The sequence below is a fragment of the Sander lucioperca genome, chromosome 13, assembly GCF_008315115.2.
Source record: "Sander lucioperca isolate FBNREF2018 chromosome 13, SLUC_FBN_1.2, whole genome shotgun sequence".
NCBI classification, from domain to species: Eukaryota; Metazoa; Chordata; class Actinopteri; order Perciformes; family Percidae; genus Sander; species Sander lucioperca.
The window spans coordinates 18,117,964-18,145,431 of NC_050185.1; the positions used below are offsets into that span (position 1 = coordinate 18,117,964).

The 27,468-nt window shown below is 39.9% G+C and overlaps 3 protein-coding genes and 1 pseudogene across 5 annotated transcripts; 2 read left to right on the forward strand and 2 right to left on the reverse strand.

Moving 5' to 3' along the window:
- Positions 1-198: 198 nt before the first annotated feature.
- On the reverse strand, positions 199-5,492 carry LOC116037047 (F-box only protein 40-like). 3 transcript variants are annotated; one of them, XM_036009047.1, is made up of 9 exons: positions 5,391-5,492; positions 4,692-4,728; positions 3,984-4,548; positions 3,413-3,837; positions 2,810-2,989; positions 1,890-2,131; positions 1,090-1,221; positions 682-1,009; positions 199-569 (listed from the first exon to the last, which is right to left on the reverse strand). In XM_036009047.1, the coding sequence occupies exons 2-9, from the start codon at positions 4,692-4,694 to the stop codon at positions 357-359; spliced, it is 2,088 nt and encodes a 695-aa protein (XP_035864940.1). In that variant the 5' UTR covers positions 4,695-4,728; positions 5,391-5,492; the 3' UTR covers positions 199-356. The 3 variants fall into 3 exon arrangements, with proteins under 3 accessions (XP_035864940.1, XP_031136664.1, XP_031136663.1); XM_031280804.2 differs by having other exon boundaries at positions 5,356-5,458; XM_031280803.2 differs by lacking the exon at positions 5,391-5,492 and adding an exon at positions 5,369-5,388.
- A 419-nt stretch (positions 5,493-5,911) lies between these two features.
- Positions 5,912-11,964, forward strand: LOC116037046 (F-box only protein 40-like). Its single transcript, XM_031280802.2, has 8 exons — positions 5,912-6,026; positions 6,147-6,198; positions 6,698-7,852; positions 8,119-8,405; positions 8,831-8,962; positions 9,190-9,556; positions 10,040-11,550; positions 11,631-11,964. Exons 2-7 carry the CDS (start codon positions 6,196-6,198, stop codon positions 10,259-10,261), a joined length of 2,166 nt encoding a protein of 721 aa, XP_031136662.1. The 5' UTR covers positions 5,912-6,026; positions 6,147-6,195; the 3' UTR covers positions 10,262-11,550; positions 11,631-11,964.
- Positions 11,161-14,238, reverse strand: LOC116036971 (annotated as a pseudogene).
- A 1,626-nt stretch (positions 14,239-15,864) lies between these two features.
- Positions 15,865-26,713, forward strand: LOC116037048 (apoptosis-inducing factor 3). The gene is made up of 19 exons (XM_031280805.2): positions 15,865-16,084; positions 16,327-16,417; positions 16,652-16,761; positions 17,244-17,353; positions 17,463-17,507; positions 19,789-19,870; positions 20,034-20,146; positions 20,247-20,333; positions 20,456-20,547; positions 21,589-21,719; positions 23,335-23,450; positions 23,530-23,601; positions 23,742-23,805; positions 24,291-24,367; positions 25,097-25,214; positions 25,317-25,415; positions 25,682-25,757; positions 25,855-25,959; positions 26,212-26,713. The coding sequence occupies exons 1-19, from the start codon at positions 16,066-16,068 to the stop codon at positions 26,294-26,296; spliced, it is 1,692 nt and encodes a 563-aa protein (XP_031136665.1). The 5' UTR covers positions 15,865-16,065; the 3' UTR covers positions 26,297-26,713.
- Positions 26,714-27,468: the final 755 nt, after the last annotated feature.

The following is a 27,468-nucleotide window of genomic DNA, read 5'->3' on the forward strand; positions in this document are numbered from 1 at the left end:
CTATCAACTAATTGATTAATTGTTACAGCTCTAATTCTGTTATATCTCTTTAAATTCAGAATCATTTATCTTAATTAGCTTTTCAAATAAAAAAATCATATGAAAAAATGGCAGTAAATAAATTAAAGCTGTATATATAAATCATGTATTCCATAATATTGAATATTAGGTATAGATTATACAATAGAAGAACAACTGTACAAGTTCAGGTTGATTTTTATTTGCTCTGTGTAGTGCTTCGTGACATACTGGTCATAAGACATCATCCCTATAGTTGTGCAGTGTAATCTGCCATCATGTCAATTATACACAATTACATTCTGACACAGCAGGTACAAATAAAAGGATTTTTTTTTTCATTGTTGCCATCTGTTTCCTGTGAATTGGTCGACGAGGCTAAGCCTTTCCTGGCTGCACTTCTGTTTGTCACTCATGCTGGGGAGGGGAACAGGCTCACTGTGCAGAGAGGTCTCGTAGTAAGGGCAGACTTTCAGATGAGCAGATATTGGAGGGATGTCTGCCATATGCCACGAATCCACTGAGGAGAAGAGGTGACTGAACTCCCATACCTGAAGAGAAACAGGAGGAGAGAAAAGGAAGACGTGGATCACAGTTAGTATGGGATTTGTTATTGTAAAACACTAACATGATGGATTGGATGATTTAGTATGTCTATCTCACAGGTTTGGCCCTCCACTTGGCTCCTCCATGTGAGTAGGTCTTCCTCTCCCAGCGGAGGGTGACCATCCCTCTCTCCTGCAGCAGAGAGGAGCAAACCTGCCTCATCAGCTGGGACACCAGAGCCAGCTGGGACAGGGACAGACTGTCCAGGAAACTAGCCATGTGGCACAGCACCTCGTAGGGCAGCAAGCTCAGAGAGTCCTCTCCTCCCTGACCTCTCTTCCTCTGAGCGGTGGAGGAGTCCTCTGAGCTGCTGGATGTTTGGGAGGAGGCATCACCTACTGAGGCTCCAAGTGTTGGACGCAAGCTGAAACTCCTCAGCTGTTTACTGTAGGGAAGAAAATATACTAGGATTTCATTCACTAAAACAAATACTGGACAGGACTGATGAAAAGGAAATGTGCTCACTTGTAGGAGACAGTGGCTTTATGTGTGGAGGGCTGAAACCTCCTCTGGTTGTAGGTACATCCCAGATACGATAGGGGGCATCTCTGTTCGAACCATCCACTCAGACCCGTCTGGATGTCACTGTGGACATTCCTGGAAAGGAAATGACGATTAATACTCTTATTAAACACACTTTGCATGTCCATCTGGTCCTATTTTACATGTGCAGTAGATAGATACTGTAGATAGATAGATAGATAGATAGATACTTTATTCATCCCAAGGGAAATTTTAGGCATCCAGTAGCTTAGACAACCATAACACAACAAAAACACATACACACATATATCTCACATACATAAAAATCACTCACAGAAATTTAAAGAGTTAACAATTTGTGAAGTGATTACAAAGGTCTGGTATGGACTGACCATGTGATACAATGACCCTGATAAGGTGCTATGGTAGAGTGTGTGCAATGGTGGTAGTGCAAAAGTGAACAGTGCAGGGATTGAACAGTGCAATAGCTTATTATTAAATATTAACTATGACTATGAAAAGACAAGAATGTAAACATAATAGAATTGCTTGACAAACAAGAAAATAAATAATATACTTTAAGAACAACATTAACAGTATTTATCCAGTTGACATTTCCAATTGGTTGCATCCTCTCGACAATTGTTGAATTCTCAGTGACAAATCAACATTTATTACTTTAATGTTAGTCCATGACACGTGACGTGACAGGAGTACAGAGGGCAGTGAGGGTCAAACCACAAACTCAGTCAAACACAGTAGTCAGTAGTATTTACAGACACCTGAAATGTGTGGCGAACTCTCTGCGGAGGAAGGAGTGACCACAGAGGAAGGTGAAGACACAGCTGGCTCTGTTATGTCTGCTGTTCACTCTCTCTGACTGCAGCTGAAGATGAAGCTTCAGCGGTCTGTCCACCATCACCTCCGCCAGGGTTGTCTTCGCTTTAAACGGAGCTTTGCGGAACGAGTGCGTCTGTGTTCCCTCGTCGACGTAAAGCCCGTCGGCTGCCTTTAACTCACTGATCTGCATGGAAACCAATCGATCACAATACCTGATTCATTCTAGTTAAAAGACCATACCACTGTTTTTGCATGAGGCCATTGTTTTCCACACATTTCCATAGTGCCTCATAAATGTTGCTATTCAATAAATTCACCAACACCAAGTGTTGACAGTATGCAGGAGCTGATATCTTACTTTTCCACACAATATGAAAAGCAACTTGCAGTGACTTAAAACTGGTTTTAGTAAAAACAAAAATGCACTACAGAGAACTTTTTTTTTTGAATTAGAAAATAAATGTGTCTATATATATATATATATATATATATATAAAATATATGTCTTCTCAAACATAGACAATCATTTTTTTGCACTCTTTGCACATTAATACTGTACATTTGATCTTTCATATATTACTATTGTAAATGTGTTTTTAATATATATGTTGTCTGTATAATATGTGTTGTTTGTATATCTGGAGTTTGTAACAATAATAATTTCCCCCTAGGATTATTAAAGTATTTCTGATTCTGATTCTGATAAATGTTGTGGCTAGTGATATTATTTTATTTAGCTTATAAACCATCATGTTCAATTCTGAAATTGTCATGCTTTACATAATTCCATTTAATCTCCCTCATCTGCTGAGGTGTGCAGTTTATATATATTTTTTCCTACTGTTATGAATATCTGACTGACCTTGTGACCCCTGACCTCCATCTCAGCGTAGCCCAGCAGGGTGGCTGCTGCTTCATCACTGAACCAGTCTTCTTCGTTGACTTCGAGGTCTGATGTGTCCAGACTGCGAGGCTCGCCTGGAGGCCGACTCGTGTCGTACTGATGAATCCGCCGCCTGCTGTAGTGATAGCTTTCAGGGACCTTAGAGGAAGCAATACATAATATATTATGTTGGAAGCCAACTGAGTAATGTGAACACATCTTTTTTGTAAATTATTATTAGGCCAGGTTGTCTGCAGTATGTTTTGTTGATTTTTATTTTAAAGCTGTATTGGGCAAATGCAGTTTTATTTGGTTGGAATGCTTCCTAGCTACTTTGTATTTCACTCTTAAAGTTTAAATTTTTCACTTCCTGATGGTGGACAAGTAGCCGACACCATATTGAATTTGGGCAAAAAGGGGTCTAAATGTTACTGATACGGCTACACCTGTGAGATTTAAGGCCTGGGGATGCTCGAAAAAAAAAAAAGTGTTCATTACTTCGGTTGATGCACACTGACGCCTTTATAATGCTACCAAAACAGTTCTATTTTATAGTTAATAAGTGTAGTTTGAAATCATCACCTTGAAAGAGCGCAGGGTCTGGACTGGGATAGGCTCCAGGCTGCCATACACAAAATCGTCCTCCCTTGGCGTACAGGCCTTGATTTGTCCAAAGGTGAGCAGCATGCGCCCATGATGCACCACATACATGTTGTACTCCTGCGGGGTGAGCTCCTTACCCAGACGCTCCAGCACCCCCTCATGCCATGGGGACAGTCCTGTCTTACTTGTGTCTGCAGCCGCAGCCGCATCTTTCTCTGTGTCTTTGTCTTTCACCTTCTCACCAGGCTTTGGCTTTTGTTTGGGATTGTCTTGGTTTGCCTGAGCGACAGCACAGCCGCCTTTTTCCATGCCAAACATCATCTCACACAGGTCGTATTTCTCTTTGTTGATGCCTGAGCATTGCCCCACACTATTCTGTACAGTCTCTTCAACAACATTATTCTCTGCAGGAACAGATGTGTGGAGGCCAAATGTAAAGACAAATGAGACAGATGAGGAAAGAAAAGTCCAAAAATCACAACACAACAACAACAACAACAACACATTGTTTTATTTTGTGTGTTTAAAATATAGATGAAATATGTTTTACCTTCTTTGGTATCTATGTCTGTGACACCATTGACGAGCCCTCCCATTGCTGTCTCCTCTTTCTTCTCGTCCTTTATTTCCTCCTCTTCTGCCTCCATCAGCTCTGGATAGAGAGGCTGCATTTTCAGGCGGTCATAAAGATCTGATTGATCCACCAGGGTCATGGCAAGATCCAGAGGCTCCTCCTGCCCCTCATTTTCCTTCAGCACCTTCTCTTGCAGGGCTATGTCGTTGCTGTGTGGGTTTGTGTCATCAGTCGGCCACCGGAGCCACTCCATGGAGCAACACACCACGCTGGCCGGACACACCTGGAGGTGAGCTGCCTGCGAGGAGCGGGACAGGTGGTGCGGGCACCCATACTCAGCATTGAGGCAGGGCACCCTCACGTTAGGGCAGAGCAGCAGGTGATCCTCCTCTTTACACAAGTGGAAGAGAGCTCCACAGAGCAGGCGGCAGGGGATGACCGTACAGCACACAGAGACCTCCACCCGAGCCCTGCAGCGCCGGCTGTAGCAGGAATCACAGTGGACATGCTGTCGCACCCTGGAGGCTCGAGAACGATGACTCTAATTGGATGAGAAAGAAAAGAGGAGCAGAGGATCCAAATAGGATGAAAGATTCACAACATATACAGCATATTAAACATAGTGCATCAAGGCTTTATAATCTTTGATTCTACACCATGAATTATATATCTCCTGTGACTCACCATGTCTACAGGATATTGAATCAGAGGTTTTGTAATCCTGCAAGAGAAATACAGAAAACTGACATATAGATTCCTACTTTAATCTGTAACATCAGTCCTAAATAGTGAATCACATAGGCTTGTGACCCCTGTTTGTTTGTGATCCATCATCACTGGTCGCATATGTCATGTTATTATGACCAGGTCAACCAACGAATTTCCTCCCTGTTTTAGAGGTCCGACATGGTAAAATCCAATTATTCTTAAAAGTTTTAGGCAGCATTAATCTTTTTTTTCTTTCCTATTAAGTTGTCATGACATACTGGAGGCCACACAACAAATCAACAGCACAAAAATACAGTTATGGGAAACATTTTTCACCAATGCAAAAATGTTTGTCCATCATGCACTAAGCATGGCTCCAAAGCCCTCTCACAAAAATGAATTAACACGTATTCCATGTTCCTACGGTGAAATGAAGAGCTGATAATCAAAGTAAATTCTAAACTATGGGCCTATATATAATATTGTTCAGCTGTGTCCTATGGCATTGTAAGAGTAAATCAGAAGAGCACTAGAAGCAACTGAAACATGTAACTTCTACAGTTTCATAACTGAATACTTTCACTGTACTGCTTGCAATTTAGACAAAAAAGACATTCCCAAATTATGTCAACACACTCACAATAAGATCAAACCTCATCTGGTCAAAGTTCTTACCAAGGTGCCACCGCAGACGTGTTGCTTCCTACTCGTTTTATAACATTGCTTTTAGTCCCTGCGCTCTTTGAACTGGCAGGATAAAATTAGCCAAGCAGCAGCCACCCCCCCATACCCCCCCCACCCCACCCCCCTCAGTTTCTGCAGTGGATTGAAGACACAGACACCAATCTGTATTAAATACGTTCTATCTCTTCATCCTGTGACCAAATCAATGTGCACTTGTGTCCAGTGGAGAATAAATAGTTAATCTTCTGTTGAAATGACTGTAATAAAATACACACTGAAAATGTTTTGATTAAATCTCCACTAGAGGACATTGTTTGGATATTAAATAAGACTCATTTTGCACTCTGCAGGTAGAAATCAATTGCACGCAGCACCACAACATGAATCAGTGGGAAGAAGGTGAGAGAGATGTACTGACGTGAGTCTCTGAAGGGGCTGGTAACCCAAACCATGTCTCTGACCACCTGTGTAACATTTCTCAGTAGTCAGTTCTCAACTCTATTTATATTACACACACACACACACACACACACACACACACACACACACTCACAGAGACACTTGGTCTTTAAAGCACAAGACGGAGTACAAGGAGCATGTTTCTCTCATTTCCATTCACTTACAGCGGTAGGCTAAAGTCTGTACTTAACTGTTCCCATTGACTCTAATGCCACAGGACCTTGCCGGTGTCCTGCCATTTTGTGTTTCTTTTATATTTTATATTTATAGTTTCCTCTTTGTTTGCAGGACTGACCAACAGCTTCAGCTACAAAACTGGTGCCATAGGATCTGAAGCATGGTATGGTTTTATTGTGATTCCAATTTCCACTTTTATTTCCCCTTAAGTAGCTTTAAAGTTGTTTAAATCATCTTATTTTACCCTGTTTGAAAGTATCATATGCAGTATATTCCTTTTTGGCTCTTCATTGAAGCTATATAATGTTTACAAAGTGAAATATTCAAACCCAGACCTTCCTATCTATTTATGATATGATACAAATTGAGATATCGTACATGTCTGCATCAATTTATACACATATTCCCTAAATTCAGCTTGTCATATTTGGTATCAGGATCTTATCTCGAATTTAAAACAAAGTTATTTTTGTTTTGAACATTGCTTGGGTGCACAGCACAAGTTTTGACCCCCACCCCACCTGTGGGGGTCAGTGGGATAAACAGATGTTGAAGTATCATGATGCTTTTTAAATGAAAACGGGCTGATTTCGTGAATTTTCTTGATTCTATCTTGATTTCCTTAATTTTCATTTGTTCCTCCCTTTCCCTAAACACTTCAGAGTCATTGTTCAGCCTCCAGGGTGCGACAGCATGTCCACTGTGATTCCTGCTACAGCCGGTGCTGCAGGGCTCGGGTGGAGGTCTCTGTGTGCTGTGCGGTCATCTCCTGCCGCCTGCTCTGTGGAGCTCTCTTCCACTTGTGTAAAGAGGAGGATCACCTGCTGCTCTGCCCTAATGTGAGGGTGCCTTGCCTCAATGCTGAGTATGGCTGCCCGCTCCACCTGCCCCGCTCCTCACAGGCAGCTCACCTCCAGGTGTGTCCGGCCAGCGTGGTGTGTTGCTCCATGGAGTGGAACCGATGGCCAGTCAATGACGCCTATTCTTATCCAAACACAGAGCTGCATGAAAACCTGCTCAAGGAAGGAGAGCAGAAAGGATGTCTGGACCTGGCCATGGCCCTGAAAGACCAGGACCTCCTGTTTCACTCCATGAAGATGAAGAAACTGTTCCCAGAGCTGATCAGTGTGGAGAAGGAGGAGGAGGAGGAGGAGGAGGAGGAGGAGGAGGAGGAGGAGGAGGAGAGGAGGAAGAAGAAGCAGGAAAAAGAGGAAGCCGAAAAGGCAGCTACAAAGGATGCCAGTGGTCAAACAGGGAAGTCTTTTAACATGTTTGACATCTATAACCCTGATATTAAAGAAGATAAGGATGAAGATGAGGTTGAATTTAAGCAGGAGCCAACCCAGGAGGAGAGAGAGACTACTAACAACCCAGTGAATGCTGATCAGTTAGAAAGCTACAACGCCTGGGAGCGTATGTTTAGTATGGAGATGGGTGGCTGCAGGGAAACTGGGGAGGCAGGCAGAGACCAGGGACTGTCGAAAGGAAAAGGCCTGGGCACTCTGACAGAGGAAGATACAGCAGAGACTTGTGTGGGTGCCACAGCATCAAACACCTGCAAACAGGGGAGCAGTGCGTATATTGCTTCCTCCACATCCTCTTCTTGTCCTGCTGTAAAACTGAAAAAGGAATTTGAGTATGGATATGTGGAGCCAATGAAGATTATCACTGTGCGTACCTTTAAAATCCCAACCAGCTTCTCTGCCAAGCAGAGCCGTATCAGCAACCCTAGTTTCTACAAGAGGGAGAGTCGAGCTGTGGATACTAGTGATCTGGGGGTGGCGCTAGAGGAGATGCCAGTGTGGGAGGAAGTTCAGGTGAGAGAGAGAAATTCATTCTTCTTATAATAATTAAAGCCTAACACAATTATTTTGGTCCTTTTGGCCACTTGGGGGCAACAGAAACAAGCTGTGGACTTAAAATTGACATATCGTCACTTTTTTAAAGTGACGATACAAACTGGTTAGCAAACAGTTGTCTATTTACACATCCAGCAGACACGAAGCAAACATTCATTTGGTGTTGTGTTTCTGTGTTTCACCACTGAATATTTATCACATAATGAGTGTGATGTGCTCCTCAGGCCTCTCTGCTGTGCTCCCTGGAGAAGGAGAAAAGGGGTCACCTCATTGCAGAGAGCGTATTCACAGATGCTCTGCTACAAGATGAGGGCACACAGACCTACAACTTCCTGTCTGCTCCTTTTCGGACAAACACGTCGCTGGCTGAGCTGACTGCTGCAAAACCGGTGGAGCTACACCTTCAGCTGCAGGTGGAGAGCGTCACCAGCCGGCACCACAAGGCCAGCTCCGCCTTCACCTTCCTCTGTGGACACACCTTCCAGCGCAGAGAATATGGCAAACATTATAAGTGGGTTTTCTTTTTGTTTTGTTTGATCCAAATATCCTTTGGAATACATATTTTTTCAAATTCCTGCCAGTATGAGAGGTAACATATTCCATTAAAGTCCCAAAATATTTGTTTCAGTAAGATATGGGACCTGAAAAAAATAAACAAATATCAATCAGAGTTTGTGTTTAAACTCCTAGTATGAGTTTAAACACAAAATCAGGTTAGCCATGAAGTAAACACAGTAGGAAAATAAAGTAGAGAAACTAGAATGATTACTTTAATCTATTCTGTAGGAATTCACTGACCCTTTCTGATTCATCCTAATGCATTAAACACCACCTGTCCTGTCTGGCATTACAGTGAGATGAAAACAAACAAAATTAAATAGGATGCTCTGGTTTTTTTCTTTCTTCTTCTAATGATCAATATACTCTCACATGCAGGAACAGCCACAGTGACATCCAGATGGGTGTGAACGGATGGTTCGAGCAGAGATGCCCCCTGGCAAACTTGGGATGCACCTACAGCCAGAGGAGGTTTCAGCCCTCCACACAAAAAGCCACCATCTCCTACAAGTGAGATAAAACTAACAGTTCATCTTTATTATTGTGTGGTACTGATACACCTTTCTTTCTTTCTTTCTTTCTTTCTTTCTTTCTTTCTTTCTTTCTTTCTTTCTTTCTTTCTTCTAGTGTCATCACTGACTCCGTGTTATTGTTCAACAAGCCCACTAATCCCCTGCAGATAATTACAGTCATGCAGTGCAGTAAAAATCTGACCACAGTTTCAACTTTGCTTTCAGCGAGGATCTGGGCTGCTTTAGCCTGCAACCCACCACCCTTGTCTCTCTGAGTGATGCCTCCTCCCAGACATCCAGCAGCTCAGAGGACTCCTCCACAGCTCAGAGGAAAAGAGGAGATTGGGGAGGAGGAGGACGAGAAGAAGGAGGAGGAAGAGGAGGAGAGGACTCTCTGAGCTCGCTGCCCTACGAGGTGCTGTGCCACATGGCCAGTTTTCTGGACAGTCTGTCCCTGTCCCAGCTGGCTCTGGTGTCCCAGCTGATGAGGCAGGTGTGCTCCTCTCTGCTGCAGGAGAGAGGGATGGTCACCCTCCGCTGGGAGAGGAAGACCTACTCACATGGAGGAGCCAAGTGGCGGGTGAAGCAGATGGTAAGCTAAGAGCTAGTGTATTATATATGTTTGAGCTTTCATCAGCAACATCTGGACAGTTTATCTGGATCTCATCTGGATCTCATCTGGAAGGTCACTGCTTAGAGAGCTTTTAGGGAGTAAATCAAACTAAAACTATAAAACAGGTTTTGAAAAGTGACATGAAGTGGCCGGGTTGGATCAGTGGGTAGAGCAGGCGCACCTATATTTAGAGGTTTATGCCTCGATGCAGAGGTCCAGGGTTCGAGTCCGACCTGTGACAATTTCCTGCATGTCTTCCCCCTCTCTCTTCCCTTTCTCACTGTCCTGTCCATTAAAGGCGGAAAAGCCCAAAAAATAATCTTTGAAAAAAAAAAAAGTGACATGAAGATCTCTCCCCATCTCCAGTGGATGACATCCTTGGCATCTGGACTGTATATTCAGCTCTCTCTCTCTCTCTCTCTCTCTCTCTCTCACTTGCCTCTCTCTTCTCTGTGACTTCAGGTATGGCAGTTTAGCACTTTGTTCTCTCCTGTGGACACTTGGGCCTTCCAAGACATGCCGTCCATGTCCGAGCACCTAAAGGTGTGTCACTGCTATGAGAGAGAGTCCAGGACAGAGAAGATTCACCTGCCGCGTATCAGAGAAGAAGAAGTCCAAACCAAGACAAGCTGCAAAGCCTCCACTCTGGTTAGTTTGTTTCAGCAGAAGAGGATCATGATGTAGTGTATGTTGCTTTAATCTGTTATTATAAAACAGATGTTGCCCACTCTTTTTCTCTCTCCCCATATCCCCTGTCACTGCCATCCACTGTCATTTAAAATATAACAGAGAAAAATGCCATTAAAAAAAAGAAAAAAATGAGTGAAACCTAAATAATCTTATTACTTTATAGAATAAGAACAAATCAGGAGCATCGATACATTTGAAATGCAGTCACTAATTGTCACTATAGATTTTTGGAATGACACAACATGAATAAATACTTGAGGGCCGGTGTATATAACGGTGTCCCTTTGGCAAATAGCCTATTAATTATTATATATTATATTATTAACAGTGCAGTTATGACATTGAACTGACAATATGATATTAAATAGTAAAATCTGTAAATTATTTGGTAGGTATACAAAGCTTAGGCAGTATATTGGAGCTAAAAGCTGCCCTTATGTGATTCTTTTTTTTATGAATAACCCCCAAAAGACATCTGCTAACTTGTGCTTAACCTATACTTTCTGCTTTAATGAAAAACATTCAAAGTTATAAACAACACCATAAGTTACAGTGGTCCTCTGGGGTTGTGGCTAGAAGGGATACAGCTATAACCGGAAGTTACGCATAATTCCGCTAAATTTTGCAAAATCTAATGTAATATAATAATATAATTTTAATACGTTCACCCAGGAAATGCTTGTTTGTTCCTCTGGAGTGTTTTAATCCAAACCACAATCTTTTTCCTAAATTTAACTAGTCGCTTTGGGGCCTAACAACTGTCGTCGCCGTAGCTGTATCCCTTCTAGCCTTTACCGGTCCTCGGGTCCTTGAAATACTGTTTAACTACATCATGAGGTAGGAAACTGAACCAATAGAATCATTTTTGACCAGGAAAAACTGCCTGGCTCCCTCTAGTGATCCCCCTTGCTGGTAAGGATGTCTGCTCTGAGCAGTCTGTAAAACAGCACTATGTTTATGGTGGAGATGAGACTCAGGCCTGCTGTCCCCATCATCAGGACGTAGTGAGGCATACGTGTATACATATTCCCTTATTAAACCATATTAAATTATTCCTTTAAACTTCTTCTAGATGAACTAGCAACTTATTAAGGCAGGTTGAGTAAAAATGAATTCATTATTCATTTAAAAACATTCTCTTTCAGCAGGCCATCCATTTAACCTAATGAAAATCAACATAAAATGTGACTGTCATGTTTGAGCAGATGTTTCTCATGTGCATAGGTTTCCATTTGATATGGGATTGTAGGAACCTTCACAAGCTCACATATTAACACTTTCTTGTCCAAAAAGAAGTTTGACTGTTTCATTTCAAATTTGTGAAACGTCCAGAGGAGAATCCCCGAGCCACTTACGTTCCCAGGTTGAGCCAGCTAGTCACGCTGTAGATCACAGAGGGACGAGGGCCTGTAATGTTAGTCCTTAGCCTGTTCCTCTATCCTGACAGGAGGAGGAGCTGTCTGATGAAAACCGAGTTGATCTCAACAAGCAAAGACACCATAGAGTAGCCCACATAGACTTGGGATGTTACAGCCAAGCTAAAGCAAGAGAGCACATGAGAAAAAAAGTTTAAACAAGAGAATCAGAGGTACACACACACACGCATGCACACACACACACACACACACACACACACACACACACACACACACAAGCAGAAACTTCATCCACACTCACTTCACACACTCAAAATCATACAGGTCCATATTCATGAAGAGTTTCTAAAGTTAACTTTTAGTTCTGTAAAGGACAGTCTTAGATCAATATGTCTCGTACAATAAAAAGCTACTGTGTAACCTTCTAAAGGTTTAAAGCATAAAAGGATTAATACATACATTACTGTCAATAACAATAATTCATCATTATACATTGTAATATGCATTTAGAAGGACAGGTTTCAGGTTGCCAAATTTTATGTCACTTTGACTGGAGTATAATGTTTCATCTTGCATCTTTTTAATTCATCAGGAAGTTCTCTGCAAGTTAAAATGTTGATAAGCTGTTACAAGTAGATTTTGGTTTGTTTAGCCAGAAGTTAAATGGCTCAAACTCTCCATTTGAGGTGTCGTTAATTAAAGAAAGAAAATTAAAAATTAAAGATCTAAATAAAATAAAGACATGTTGGAGGAGGATATACTGAAAGGTATTTTTATAATCTGGCAACGATAGTCAACGATAAAGTCCTATGCCTAATTAGAAACAAATAAAACTCCCACTCAACACAAGCAGACCTTGAGCTATGAGGAGATAGTGTTGTTCAGCATGTAAAGATACATGTTTTACTACCTCTCCTGTGAAATACACACAGAGAGATCAGCTCAGCTAAGCAAACACACCCACACACAATGCAAACACTAAAACGTGTCTTATATATTTTACAATGTTGTGACACTAAAGTCACACACACTGAGGTGTGCCCAGCTGGAGGTGAATAAGGTTGCGACCTCTGCTGCCTCAGAGATTAAACTGTCACACAGATCAAGGCTGAACACCATTGGAGGGCAAACAGCAGTAAAGGATGACTGTGCTATTTCATTCACTGACTTCATCATTATCACAACACACAGATATGTAAGGGCTGGACAATGTAAGAACACTTCACAAATACTTGGAAAGAGGTACTCACATCCTTTACCTATAAGTAAAAGTAGTAATACCATAATGGAAAAATACTCCTTAAGTCCTGCATTCCAAAATCTTAAGTAAAAGTACGGAAGAATTATCAGCAAAATATTACAATTTTACATAAACAAGCATGCACATGTATGGTGGCCCCTTAGAGCGCAGAACAAATCATTTTAAAAAAACATAATAGAAAAAACACAAGCAAATAAATAAAACAACAAATAGGTCACATAACGAACCACAAATAATTAAAACACAATTTGACAACACAGACATTAGCATACACTGAAAATACAGAATAACAAAAGAGAAGTTTCCAGGGAGACACTAAAACCTGATGGATTTTCCTGGTTTGTTTTTCAGCAGTACGTTGAGACCTCTCGGCCACCGTACCACACCCCCACACACACACACACACACACACACACACACACACACACACACACAAGGTGTAACGTTTATTACCACAGAGTGGTGGAGGAGCACCTCCCAGGACTGTTTACATGACTGGTTTGAGGCCACATCCAAGAAGTCATGAATAAAATAACCTAGAGGATTAAGTGCATAAATTGTATGTAAGTATGCAACACATAGACATTCTTACACAAACATTATGAAATGTCAAAATAGTTCACTGTTATGGTTAAAACGTGTCAAACCGTTTATTAAATCTTGCAGAAAGGAGGTTTTGGTGGGTGACATTTTTATCATTTCCACACTTTGCTTTTTAAAATGTCAGTATATAACCTGGTATGGTCAGCATTTGATTGGCAAGTGAGGTAAAGAAACTTTCAATCCAGGAACAGAGTGTTGCATGACCTGGACGTCCTTGTTGTAAAAGCCTCATAAATCCAAACTGTAAATAAATAATCTGCTGCTGTTGCAAAGGATATAATTTCCTGTTCCCATTCTCAATTAGGTGAAATGATAGAGAGTTGATCTGAAGCCTAATGGCCACTGATTGCTGACGTGTAAAAGTGTGAACGTTTGTGTGTTGTGTTCAAGGTTGTCACCTGTAGACACAGCTACATGACTGTAGGAGAGCAAGGAGTGAGAGGAGATCAGGTCCTCAACATCTGAGGTTGAATGTAGAAATTGCATGGTGTGAGAGAGAGAGAGAGAGAGAGAGAGAGAGAGAGAGAGAGAGAGAGAGAGAGAGAGAGAGAGAGAGAGAGAGACCACAGGAAGAGTACAAATTAATATGAAATGAAAATTATGAAATGAATAAATTATAACACCAACCCTGATTACTGTGTCTTTACGCACCATGAAACAGCCCATGCTCCTGTCAGCGAGCTGTAAGCTAAAGAAGTGCTGATATTCCTCCACTTCCACTTTAAATCCATAATTTTTTTCCACAGAGCCAAGTGACCTGAGTTCCCTTCAAATTCTATGTGCTCCTTTTTTCAGGGCACATTTCAGCTGGGAGAGTGCAGCTCAAATACACTCTAAAGAACGAGATATACAAACTGCTGAAGTCTCTTTAACACACAATCCCTGCCCTTTAACAAACATTCCTCCCCTCACCTGAAGGGACAATCTGATCACTGACAACAGGTAAAGGTGTTGCAGTCACACAATGACATGAACATCATGGTAAGATTCCCTTCCTGGCAAAAGAAACGTTCAAACCACACACTGTGTATTTGCTCCCACAGTATTCTTTAGTTTTCATTCACTGAAACCAGCATAAAATAAGCATCACATTACATATCTCAAAACGATGACAATAACAAGCAGGTGTTCAGTTGTAAAAGGCCTTTGGCCACAACCCAAAACAAATATGTGTACTTGTAATCAGGGGACAACAAGGTAAACAGCCACAGGAGACACACAAGTGGAAGGTATAGCAATATAACAGTTAGACAAAACCCATATATGAATGTAAAAAATGAAAAAAAGCATAATTGCATACTGTTGAATTGTATGCTTGTATGCTTGTAATTGATTGGAAATAATTAAGTATAAGTATTCCAATTCAACATTGTGTCTATTTTCCCTATAATTAATACCAAATATTATCATCCAGTTCAGATAGCTCACACATTTCCATGTATTTACAATTTACACACCAGTTGCTGTCGACAAAATGCAAATGGGACCTGTGAAATAAATAAAGTGTTACTCAAGTATGTACTTAAATACAATTTTGAGGTACTTAAGTATTTCCTATTTCTGCTACTTTATACTTCTACTCCACTACATTTCAGAGGCAAATATTGTACTTTATACATTTATTTGAAAACGTTAGTCACAAGATAGTTTGCAGATTCAGATTAATTATACAAAATATAATGAACAAATAAGATAAGACTGTATTGATCTGCTGGAGGAAATTCACAAGCTACCCAGCAGTATGTACAGTAATTAAAATCAGCTCGAGCTTTACCAGCTGCAACAGTAAAGTGATGTACACATGAATGCATCTTAAGACAATGAGGCTATAATACATTCATATAATATACATTAGTCTGAAATTGGCAACTCTGCATAATTAGAAGCCTATACTTTATATTTTGATGACACTTTTGAATGCAGGACTTTTAAATGTAACAGAGTATTTCTACACTGTGATATTGCTTCTTTTACTGAAGCAAAAAATGTCATCCACCATCTCCCATTAATACTCTCAAGTTGTTAGCATTTAATAAGTGGATTATTTGAATCCTTGAGCTTTGCAGTAATGAATCTTGAAACAATTTGTGAATAGGCCACCTCCGGTTTTGTAGTTGTGCTTTGTCGCCTGTCCATTCAGTGTCGGATGCTGCTGCCTCGTCAGCCTTTCTCTATACTGCCGTTGTGAAACACAAAAGACCACCATCGCCTTTCTCTGGAACAATAACTGGGCTGAACATGAACACTGACATCACCAAAACTGTTCATTCACCGGAGTCGCAAAAGTAACTTTTTGGTTGATTTTTGCTCATCTTATCAAACCCCCCCCCAGAAACGTCCACTTTCTCCACAGTCTCCCAGGATCAAGGGATGAGGGTTGGTGATGGACCAATTGCCGTGGAAACGGACTATCCCACTATTGAGCTGATGAGCAGAAAACAAACTGGGAACACTGGACTGTTGTTTAAGACAAACTTCTCTCAGCGGAGCATCTGACAAGCTTTGAATGTTTCTGGAGGTTTTGTGTATCTTTGTGGTGTTACAACTGAACCAGAGATATGTCTGGGACCAAACTACGTGAGTAACCGGTCTGAATATTTATTGATTAAATAAGAGACAGATTTTATCGATGTTTCACTGAATTTCACAGCAGTTTTGAGTGTTTTCTGAAATGGAAGTAATTATCTAGCCTATATGGAGGAAAACTGCATTGAAAAAGTATTTATGCAGTGTGTTTAACTCCTTTAAATTTCTCTGAAATGTGTGTGCATACGTGCGCGCTCATGTGTGCTCATATTCGTGCGTGTGCGTGTGTTCAGCCTGTGAGGAGCTTCCGGACTCTGATCCAGAGGACACATCAGAGGAGCTGACAGAGGTGGTGTGTCTGGAGTCAGACCTGCAGGATGGACAGTAAGGAGGAGGGGACGTGTTTATTCCTGTATCAGTACTTATTACTGATATAAGATGATCTATGCACTATTAATCAACAAGTGATATAGCCACACAAATATATAAGTTTGTCTCTCTGACAAACACTTTCTTTTTTCATTTGGGTGTAAAACTTATTGCAGTATCTACGTGTGTGTGTGTGTGTGTGTGTGTGTGTGTGTGTGTGTGTGTGTGTGTGTGTGTGTGTTACCTCAGGATGATGGAGGTTGAAGTGGGACAGCACAGCGTGCTGTTGACACGTAGCGAAGGCCAATACAGTGCCATTGGTAACCAGTGTACACACTATGGAGCTCCACTCAGCAAAGGTAAAGAGGCATGAAGTGTGAGCTTGTGAACATAGAATAGAATGAACACACCTTCATTTACTTTACCTTCACCTCCGATTTATTCACATTCTTATCTGTCACATAGAGTTTATCCACCACATTATTATGGAGTAGTAGGCTTAGTTTTATAGATTTTGTGTTTTACTATTGTCCCTTGACTGGCTATTTTTCTGAGGATGAAAATGACACAGCTGAACATTTGGGCTAACACAATGAGTCTATGAGGATGGGATGCTTTCACCTGTTGGAGCTATATGGTGTGGTCATTTAGGCAGATGAAACATATTTAATGTTCAGCCGTAGTTCAAAATCAATGGAAATATGGAAATCAAATGGAAATTGTGTGTGTTTGTGTGTGTGTGTGTGTGTGTGTGTGTGTGTGTGTGTGTGTGTATGTGTGTATGTGTGTATGTGTGTGTGTGTGTGTGTGTGTGTGTGTGTGTGTATGTGTGTGTGTTCAGGGGTTATTTCAGGCAATACAGTGCGCTGTCCGTGGCACGGCGCCTGTTTCAACGTCCATACAGGAGATCTGGAAGAGTTCCCCGGTATGGACTGCTTACCCTGCCACAAGGTACAAACCAGACAGACAGACAGACAGACAGACAGACAGACAGATATTTATCTTATTAGGACATTTGCTACCATTTTAACATAATTGCGATTTGTCTTCTCTTTTGAAGGTCAAAATTCAAAACAGCAAAGTTTATGTGACTGTAAACACAAAGGTAAGTAGGTTAACTTTTATTTTTTAGTTGATGTCATCCCATCATTGTAAATGCACTTTGTCCAATGTGCAATTGGATTCATACATTTTTTTTAATGTTTTCAGTTATAATATTGATGATTAGTCCTGTGCTCAGGTTGAGCTAGGTGGAGCTATGCTGGGAATTAAACTTCCATTACTAATTACAACACAGCTGTTCCTTTAATCACTCCATCATGCACAGGTGCAGCACATGTGTTACTAATACCATTACCGATGGCTCTGTTATATCCACATGCCAAACTGTCTTCTTTGGAAAAGGTCTTTAACAATAGCTATGTTTCCATCCACTTGTCAATAGAATTATCTGAAGTTTGCTAAAATATTCATGAGAATAAAGCCAGTGAAAGTGTGTTTCCATCCAGCGGCTTTAAAGCGAATAAAAACCTGTGCGTAATGACGTCACATGCTGTCTTGCGGTGAAATTGGTATATTGAGACATTTTAAAGTGTTTCCATTTATTTTCGCACTGAATCGCACAACATTCAAGCTAACATTTGCGAACAAAGTTTTGCCAGCCAAAATGGATTGCTCCGTCTACCTACACACGATTAATATTGCACAAGTTGTAATTGTGCTTATGTGCCAGCTGATAGCAACATATCGAGCTATAATAAGACAACAACGACGCTATCAAAACATCGCTATGATGATGCAGATGCACGTTATGGCATTTCTTAGATTTTTGCTATCTAAAATAGCCGTTATATTTTGCTCGTAAATTAAATTCAAAAAGTCTCTTGTCCGTCCACTTATATCTGTGTTTGTTGACACCCGCCATGTCTGCAAAGAAAGTGGAAATATGTGGCGGAAATTTCCTAAAATTTCTTCGTTTTATGGCAGGTTGCAACCATAAAATGACGAAAAAGCTAATCACAATGCATTATTTATTCTGCAAATAACGTTTCCATCACTAGCTAAGTTTCCATCCACTTGTCAATCGAATTATCTGAAGTTCGGTAAAAAAACTCATGTGAATAAAGCTGGTGAAAGTGTGTTTCCATCCAACGGCTTTAAAGCGAATAAAAACCTGTGCGTAATGACGTCACATGCTGTTTTGCGGTCAAATTGGTATATCGAATTGATTTGAGACATTTTAAGGTGTTTCCATTCATTTTCGCACTGAATCGCACAACATTCAAGCAAACATTTGCGAACAGAGTTTTGCTAGACAAAATGGATCGCGGCATCTACCAACAAATCAATATTGCACAAGTTGTAATAGTGCTTATGTGCTAGCTGGTAGCGACATATCAAGCTATAATAAGAAAACAACAACGCTATCACCACATTGCTATGATGATGCAGATGCAGATGCACGTAAATGCCCGACGACAACGGAGGCAGCCTGTGGTGTGGGAACGACAGCGTTATATTTTGCTCGTAAATTAAATTCAAAAAGTCTCTCATCTCCTCGTTTGTCCACTTACATCTGTCTTTGTTTACACCCGCCATGTGTGCAAACAGAGCGGAAATACTTGGCGGAAATTAACTAAAACTTCTTCTTCTTCGTTTTGTGGTGGGTTGCAACCATAAAATGACCTAAAACTTAATCGCAATTCATTATTTATTCGGCAAATAACGTTTCCATCAGCGTTTCGCATAAGCCGTATATTGATCAAGATAAAGTCCGATGAGACCAAACGTATTTCCTTTGAGTCGATATTATTATTATTATATTCAATCGAATTTTACTGTTTCCATAAGACATTTTTCATTCGATATCACTTAATTTGGATAAAAACGTGTGGATGGAAACATAGCTAGTGTTTATCTCATTACCCTTTTACCGATTAAGTTGTTCCACAGATGCAACAAACAGGAGAGTCAGGTAGCTGTCAATCAAGCACCATCTCTTGTCCTGTGAAGAGCTCTAATCAGGCAAAATAAGTGAAAACACACGTGTGCGTGGACCATGGCTGTGTAGGGGCATTTAAGTAAATACATCCAATAAATTAATCAATCAACAATTTGATTGCACTGCTACTGGAACAGTAAAAAAAACCCCAACAGAATACAGTTGTTTACGTAAACAGCAGCAAACTGGAATGTAAATAAACTAAATTGTTTCGCTTTATAATGTACAGGTAATTTAATTCTCTAATCAATAATACATGCAAGAATATTTGAGAGCTATTGTAGGTGACTAACAACATATTCTTTATATTTTTGACCATTTCTTTTTGTAAATAATTGCAAATTCCTTCTATTGAAACGTGTCTATGGTGTTTTACATGGTTCAGACTCTTAGACAGGAAAAAAGAGTAAAGAGAATGGGAGCTGCAGTACCAGGAGACTCTCACACTGTTCTGCTGCTGGGAGGAGGTGAGCGTGGACCACACATACTTCTTGCACAGTATATTTATGTGTGTGTGTGTGTGTGTGTGTGTGTGTGTGTGTGTGTGTGTGTGTGTGTGTGTGTCAATTTGGGGATTTGGCCTGTTAGTGAGACAAAATGTGATGGTGTATTATCTCTCTGTAAGCGTAGGAGCTGCGTCGCTGATCTGCGCTGAGACTCTGCGGCAGGAAAACTTTGGCGGCAGAATAATCATGGTCACCAGAGACGACCTTTTACCTTATGACAAAACACGACTCAGCAAGGTGTTGTGGAGTAAATGACACGAAACGAAAACCTACATTTGAATGATGAATATGTGTGTGTTTTTGCATTGACTACTTAAACCCTGCACCTATCGTACAGGTAATGAATGTGGAGAATGACAGTATTCTGCTGAGGAGGATGGAGTTCTTCCAGCAGTACGATATCGAGGTGTGGCTAAGGAAAGAAGTGAGTTCCTTTTCCATCTCCTGTCTACTCATATCATCAGTCTTGTTGTATAATTCCTCAACTTACTTGTGACTACAGACATGTGATACTTGTGGTATTTTGAACTGTACAACACATTGCAGGCAGTGTCAGTGGACACAGACAAGAAGAAAGTCACATTTGACGATGGTTCAGTCGAGAGCTATGACCAGCTCCTCATCTCAACAGGCTGCAGGTGCAGACAAAAACACACACAATCACTGGATGTATGTGGGCAAGCATTTCATTTGAAACCAGGGCCTGCCTGAGCCTTTTGGGGCCCTTGACAGCCACCCCTTATACCTCAAATGTGCAAATGTGAACATGAATAATCACTCTATTGTAAAAACTAAAAAACTAAAAATGTGCCTGGTAAAGTTAAACAATACCTGGTGCAGTGTCATTCTATTGGAAAGTCCATTAAATATAGTATATTATGACTTCAAGATATAATCCCCATTTCAGTTATAGTGTCTTCAAATCCCAAATGTTTATAGAGAACCTGAAATGGACCATTTGTTGAATGTGTTATGTCATCTTACGGATGCAAGCATTTTTGATTCAGGGCACTTAAACTAAAATCAGGGAGTGTATTTCTGAATATTTTATCTCTAAAATAAGTTTTGCTGTGTGGTCCAGTCCACAGCAGTACATTGCTTAGCTTCTGTGTCCGGACTCATGTCTGCTTCTCCAAACTGGGGGCATGGCGACCGCCATCTAGTGTAGGTAAATAAGTATCTCATATAACCCCACTTCAAAAGATCCAAACTATCCCTTTTAGAAGCTCTGGAAGCTGCAGGACTATACAAAAATATATGTTTTATTTAAATTTCTATCATTTTATATATATATATATATATATATATATATATATATTTTGTATATATACTTTTGATGGAAAATCTGTGATCATGTTTAAATGAGAAAATAAAACTAAACTAACATAGACGCACAAATTCTTTCAACATTTGATCTGCCAGTTTCTGTCATCATCGTCCTCCTCTCCCTCTTCTTGACTGACACATAACTTCTAAGATTGATGGTTATTAGGAAACGGGGTAACGGAGTATTTTATCTGTCTGCAACAATTTTGGACAAAATATTTTACTCAATCAACGATGACCAAAAGCAGATGTGATAACTGTACTTTAACTTTGTACAAGGAAAATGGTCATTGTTGCAGCACCACTACACTGCACTGTATTGCTTCTAAACAGAGTCATGGCCTGTCGTTTAGAGCGAAGGGTCTGGATGTGCCTGGCATGAAGTTGAAAAACGTCTTGATGTTGGAGACACCAGAGGATGCCCGGCAAATCCACAAAGCCTGTCTTGGCTGCAACGTCGTCCTCGTGGGAACTTCTTTTGTCGGTACTGTGTTGCAGTATAAATAGATAGATAGATTTTTATTGATCCCAAAAAATGCACATATTTTTTATATTTGTCTGGATTGGCGATGTGTAGGAAATAAAAATAGACTGTAGAATAAAGACTTAACAACATCAAATCTACTGCAGTGGTTTTATTTGATTGTGAAATAGATAAAACATAGAGTTTTTTATTCATCAGTTTTATGGAGGCCCCAAACCTACAAAAGACAGTCAAAGGTTATCTGACAACAATAATAACACTGATTACTTTAATAAATAATGTTGTTAGTTAAATATTTTAATGGTGTTAAAAGAAATATAAACCTTTATAAGTTTTCTTTAATGTCCAATCAGTTGGAAAAAAAGAGAACAGCTTTTAATTTTATTTTATTTACCAGAAATCAATTAATTTATTTTTAAAAAATTTATTTATTTCACTCCTCTACTTAGCCTTCATTAACTTTTTATTTTTCCTATTGTTTTGTCTAAGCACACATTTAAAGTGTAATTCTCGCCAAAATGCAACCTAGGGTCTTTTTGTGAATGTACCCGAGTCAAACTTTCATTTAAAAGTATATTTAGGATGGAAGCGCCACTTTTAAGATTTACCGTATTTTTGTTTTTCAGTCAAATGGCCTTTAGAATGGGAGTGCTAGGGGCACTTTTATGCTAGCCTCAAAATAGCTATTTTTAAAACACTAAGAAGTCTCGACACAACATGAGACTTTGCTGGAAGTATCACCAGGGGCTCTACACCTTAACGAAAGCATTGACAACATTGTTTGTGTACCCAGAGTTTACTAAAAAGAAAGGTTTTGAAAAACTCACCGTAGGTCTTGTTGTTTCCGGCCGCTACCACCTCGGCAGTCAAAACAAGTCGATATGAGGCTCCTTTTTCAACTACGAGGTCAATATTGTTTTTCAATAACGACAAAACAAGAAATAATCCGTGCATTTATATGGAACTAAGCTTTAGGAGCTTTCCTCTCCTCCCTGTTATGTTGCATTCGGAAATAGATTGTTTTTGACTGATAAAATGGCTGCGGCTGGAAACAACAAGACCTACGGTGAGTTTTTCAAAACCTTTCTTTTTAGTAAACTCTGGGTACACAAACAATGTTGTCAATGCTTTCGTTAAGGTGTAGAGCCCCTGGTGATACTTCCAGCAAAGTCTCATGTTGTGTCGAGACTTCTTACTGTTTTAAAAATAGCTATTTTGAGGCTAGCATAAAAGTGCCCCTAGCACTCCCATTCTAAAGGCCATTTGACCGAAAAACGAAAATACGGTAAATCTTAAAAGTGGCGCTTCCGTCCTAAATATGCTTTTAAATGAAAGTTTGACTCGGGTACATTGACAAAAAGAACCTAGGTTGCATTTTGGCGAGAGTTACGCTTTAATTTCCTGTTTTACTTGTAATTATATGATAATGGGATGGGCATGTTCATGTGTTTCTGTGGCAATGATTGGATAAAAAATATAAAGCTTAATATTTTTTACACTTTTTACATTTTATTATGTAACAATTTAAAACTTTTAATACTTTTTGTCAGTTTTGGGGCTCCTTACAGTTATTTTCTCTACATTTTCTCTTCATTAAAAAAAATGTTTTTTTCAGGTATGGAAATTGCATCTTATTTGATAGACAAATCCTCCAGTATCACAGTGATCGGCAGCAGTGAGCTGCCGTACCAGAACACACTGGGTCGGGAAGTTGGCAAAGTCACCATGACGGTAAGAAAGAAAGAGAGAGTCCTTTATTGTATCCTCTTTTCAGTTTAGCCAATTGTAGTTTAAACTCTTGTTCCTGCAGATGCTGTCAGAGAAAAATGTTAAATTCTACATGAACGATTTTGTGATGGAGATCAAAGGTGTGGATGGCAAGGTAAAGTGGGAAAATACACATTATGCCAATTTGTTTTATTCCGACTCGAACATCAGTAAACATAGAGTAAAATCTGAAAATATAAACGCTCACAGTTCTTCCTGTCCTCTGTCTCATTGTCCTTTCCTTTCTTACTCAAGGTGAAGGAGGTTGTGCTGAAAAGTGGATATGTCATTCCAGCGGATGTTTTGATTGTTGGCATTGGTGAGTGTAATGCATACTTTTTTGTGATTTTACAATATCTTTATTCATGTTTCTGGTCATTTCCTTTATTGCTCTTCAACATCTTTACATTATCAATCAGACATATCTTGCACACTTCATGAACAAACAGTGAAACATATTATAATGACCTTTGAAGAATGCTGAAGAGTGCTTATAGTAAATTATATTACCAGTATTTGTTCATTTTTGTAACTATATCTGAGGTGCTGGTAGGCAGATTTTGTTAACACTGGACGGAGCCAGGCTAGCTGTTTCCCTTTGTTTCCAGTCTTTGTGCTGAGCTAAGCTAACCGGTTGCTGACTGCAGCTTCATATTTACTGTCTTCTTTTCTAACTTTCTATCAGAAAGACAATAAGTGTATTTCCACTTCAACAAGAGAGCTGAGAAAAACGGCTTAACAACCCTATCAGTATTCCTACAAAACCTGCTCAACCACTGTTGTCCTCTTTCTTTCATCCACCAGGCATCAAACCAAACTCAGAGTTCCTGCGGGGCAGCAAAATACAGATGGACTCAAAACATTTTGTAACAGTCGACAAGGTCAGCTAAAAACCTGCTTATCTAGGGCTCTTTCTGTGCCTTCATTCTCAACACATAACTAGAGATGGCCCGATGCCATTTTTTGCTTCCCGATACCGATTCTGATACCTGAACTTGCGTATCGGCCGATACCGAGTACCGATCCGATACCAGTGTATCATATATTTTATTATGTTTTAACAACTGTATACTACTATCCCTGTATGGATGTGATATGATTTCTATCTTTGTTGTCAGTCTGGCTCAAGGTAAACTCTTTGTGAAACATGAACAATGAATGCCACAGAACTTTCTTTTACCATGCAGTTTGACAGTCAGTTATAACGGAAAAAGAACATAAATAAACTACTTTATCGTAGATTTTCTTTAGGGCTTTATTACGTGGTATCGGATCGGTGCATAAACTCCAGTACTTCCCGATACCGATACCAGCGTTTTAGGAAGTATCGGAGCCGATACCGTATCGGTATCGGAACATCTCTACACATCTCATCTCTTCCTAAACCAAGTGTTTTGTTGAGATTTACTTCTTCAGGGGGGAGGAGGGGCATCGGGTACCGGATGTCAAGCTTTATCCCAGCAATGTACATCTGTTGAGCCAGACTAGGGTCTCAGACTCTCACAGGTTATCCAAACATGTGATATATATATATATATATATATATATATATATATATATATATATATATATTTTTTTATTAGCTCTCTGCCTGTATCTCTTGCTTGCAGTACATGCGCACCAATGTCCCCAGTGTGTACTGTGGGGGCGACCTGGCCACCTTCCCCCTGGCGATGGCCAAAAACCAGCTGGTCAACATCGGACACTGGCAGATGGCACAAGCACATGGTAATGTAGTAACAATGTAAATGTAGCCCAAAAGTCCTAGACTTCAGATAGACAATTGTATTTCTAGTTAAATATATTATATATATTTTTATTTGTGTTTAGCGAGAATAGCAGCTCTGAACATGCTGGATAAACCTACTGAACTCAGCTCAGTTCCTTTCTACTGGACCGTCCTACTGGGTAAAACCATCCGATATGCAGGTGGGCTCACGCACACATGCACGCACGCACGCACACAAACACACACTCACACTTTAGTTTGGACCTAATTTAAAAAAAAATTTTATGTAAAGTTATTTTATATGTTGCTATTTCTATGGTTGCTATTTTCATATTTAATAAAAGAGCAAAAGTAACAAATTCACTGTATGCACAAACTATCCTCTGAATCCTACCATGATAGATTTCTTATTTTCCCACTTATCACCATTAAATGTTACTCATGTTTTCATTCGGGTTGTGTGCAGGCTATGGGGAGGGATACACTGACATCGTAATTAAAGGAAAGTTTGAGGACAGGAAGTTCCTGGCATTGTACATCAAGTAAGTTGAGAAAAACAGCTGCTGTTGTACTATATTCAGAAACACGTAACTCCTTAACGAATACATGTCCAAATATGTTTTGTTTTTTTACCTGTAGGAATGATGAGGTCATAGCGGCAGCGAGCCTAAACTACGACCCAGCAGTGTCTGCAGTAGCCGAGAGGTTTGCAGCAGGAAAAATCATAACGAAGAAAGAGGCTGAGTATGTAAAATCTTTCCATCTTTGGATAATTCTGGTAATACTTTTGGTGTTTACGCTGACCCCAAGTGGCCATAAAATCAGCTATTACAGGTTTAATTGACCTTCTGGGTTTTTCAAACATTGTCTGGTAATTATTTTTCAGAATAATCAGATGCTTAGATTTGTGACTCGAGTGTAATGGCAATACATTACAGGAACAAACTGGGACTCTATATAAACTCCATATAAAAGCATGTCCTCTCCCCCTGACAGATCAGATGCTCTGAGCTGGCTGCAGTTGTCCCAATCTACACTTTCCTCCGCTCTTTCACTCAACGCGTCATCTGTACAACGTTGACACGCAGCCAGAATGTCATTCATCTGTCTCTTCGTCACCACCACCACTCTTACCAAGGACAGAGAGTTTGGAGACCTGGATTAAAGTGTTTGATTCCGAAGAGACAGACTTCACACAATCCACAGTGAAGTTTATATTTACAGTGTTGAAGTTTTGGATTTTAACTGTATGTCATACACTCAGTGTTTAGGTGAGGGGGACTCCACCATGCAAACAACAGATACCTCAGATGGATGCAGACTTCTTTTATTATCTTAATATTTTTTATTATTTCTTTAAAGTTTTTTATTTTATTTTATTTGATGGGTTTATATCTCCAGTGGTATTTAAGTGACAGTCCAGAGACATCACATTTAGGATGCCTCAGTATGTTCTCTGCTTATAATCTTTAAAAGGCGGTGTACGATGCCATTTACTTGGATGGGGCTGCTGGAAAAACACAAGTGGCCTTAACGCCCACTGCAGCTATGTATGTGGTCCGGTCGGTGAGTCGGAGGGGGGATTAGGAGAACAGAGGGGGAGTGCTCAGCTCTTTGAAGCAGAGATGCTGAAATAGGCAACGGTAACAAAACACACCAACAGGGAACAATAGGCCTTCGACAAACAGCACACAAATGCAGTGTGACAAAACCTTCACAAAAGAAATGCTGCGTTTTTCTCTCTCTGCTGGTTTATTACTGTCTTTACTTCACACATCCACAATTACTTTTAGCTTCACTCTGCCTTCCTGTCAACAGCATGCCTCAGCTCACTGTAACCAGGGTTCAACTGGTGCAGACTTTCCAAGGCCAGTACCTGTTATGTACTAATGTTGTATGTAAAAGATTTGAAACTTTTTTTTGCTAAACATGACAACAATTTGTTGTTGTTTTTAAAATCAGTACTTAGATCAGAATATTGATATACCTCGTGATTATATACTTTTTCTGAATAATAAATTGAGAAAATGTTTATGGAAAGAAAATAACCGGACAGGAAACTCATATTTTTTGAGTAATAGAGCAAATTCAATACCTGACAAATCATGGTTCTTCAACACATTTATGCAGAAAATTATATTAAAAAACAATATAGGTCCATATAATAATATTCATTTAAATTGTCACTGGTATATATTATTACACATGTTGCCTTCCACTCTTGAAGCTAACTGTAATATGATTTTCATCTAT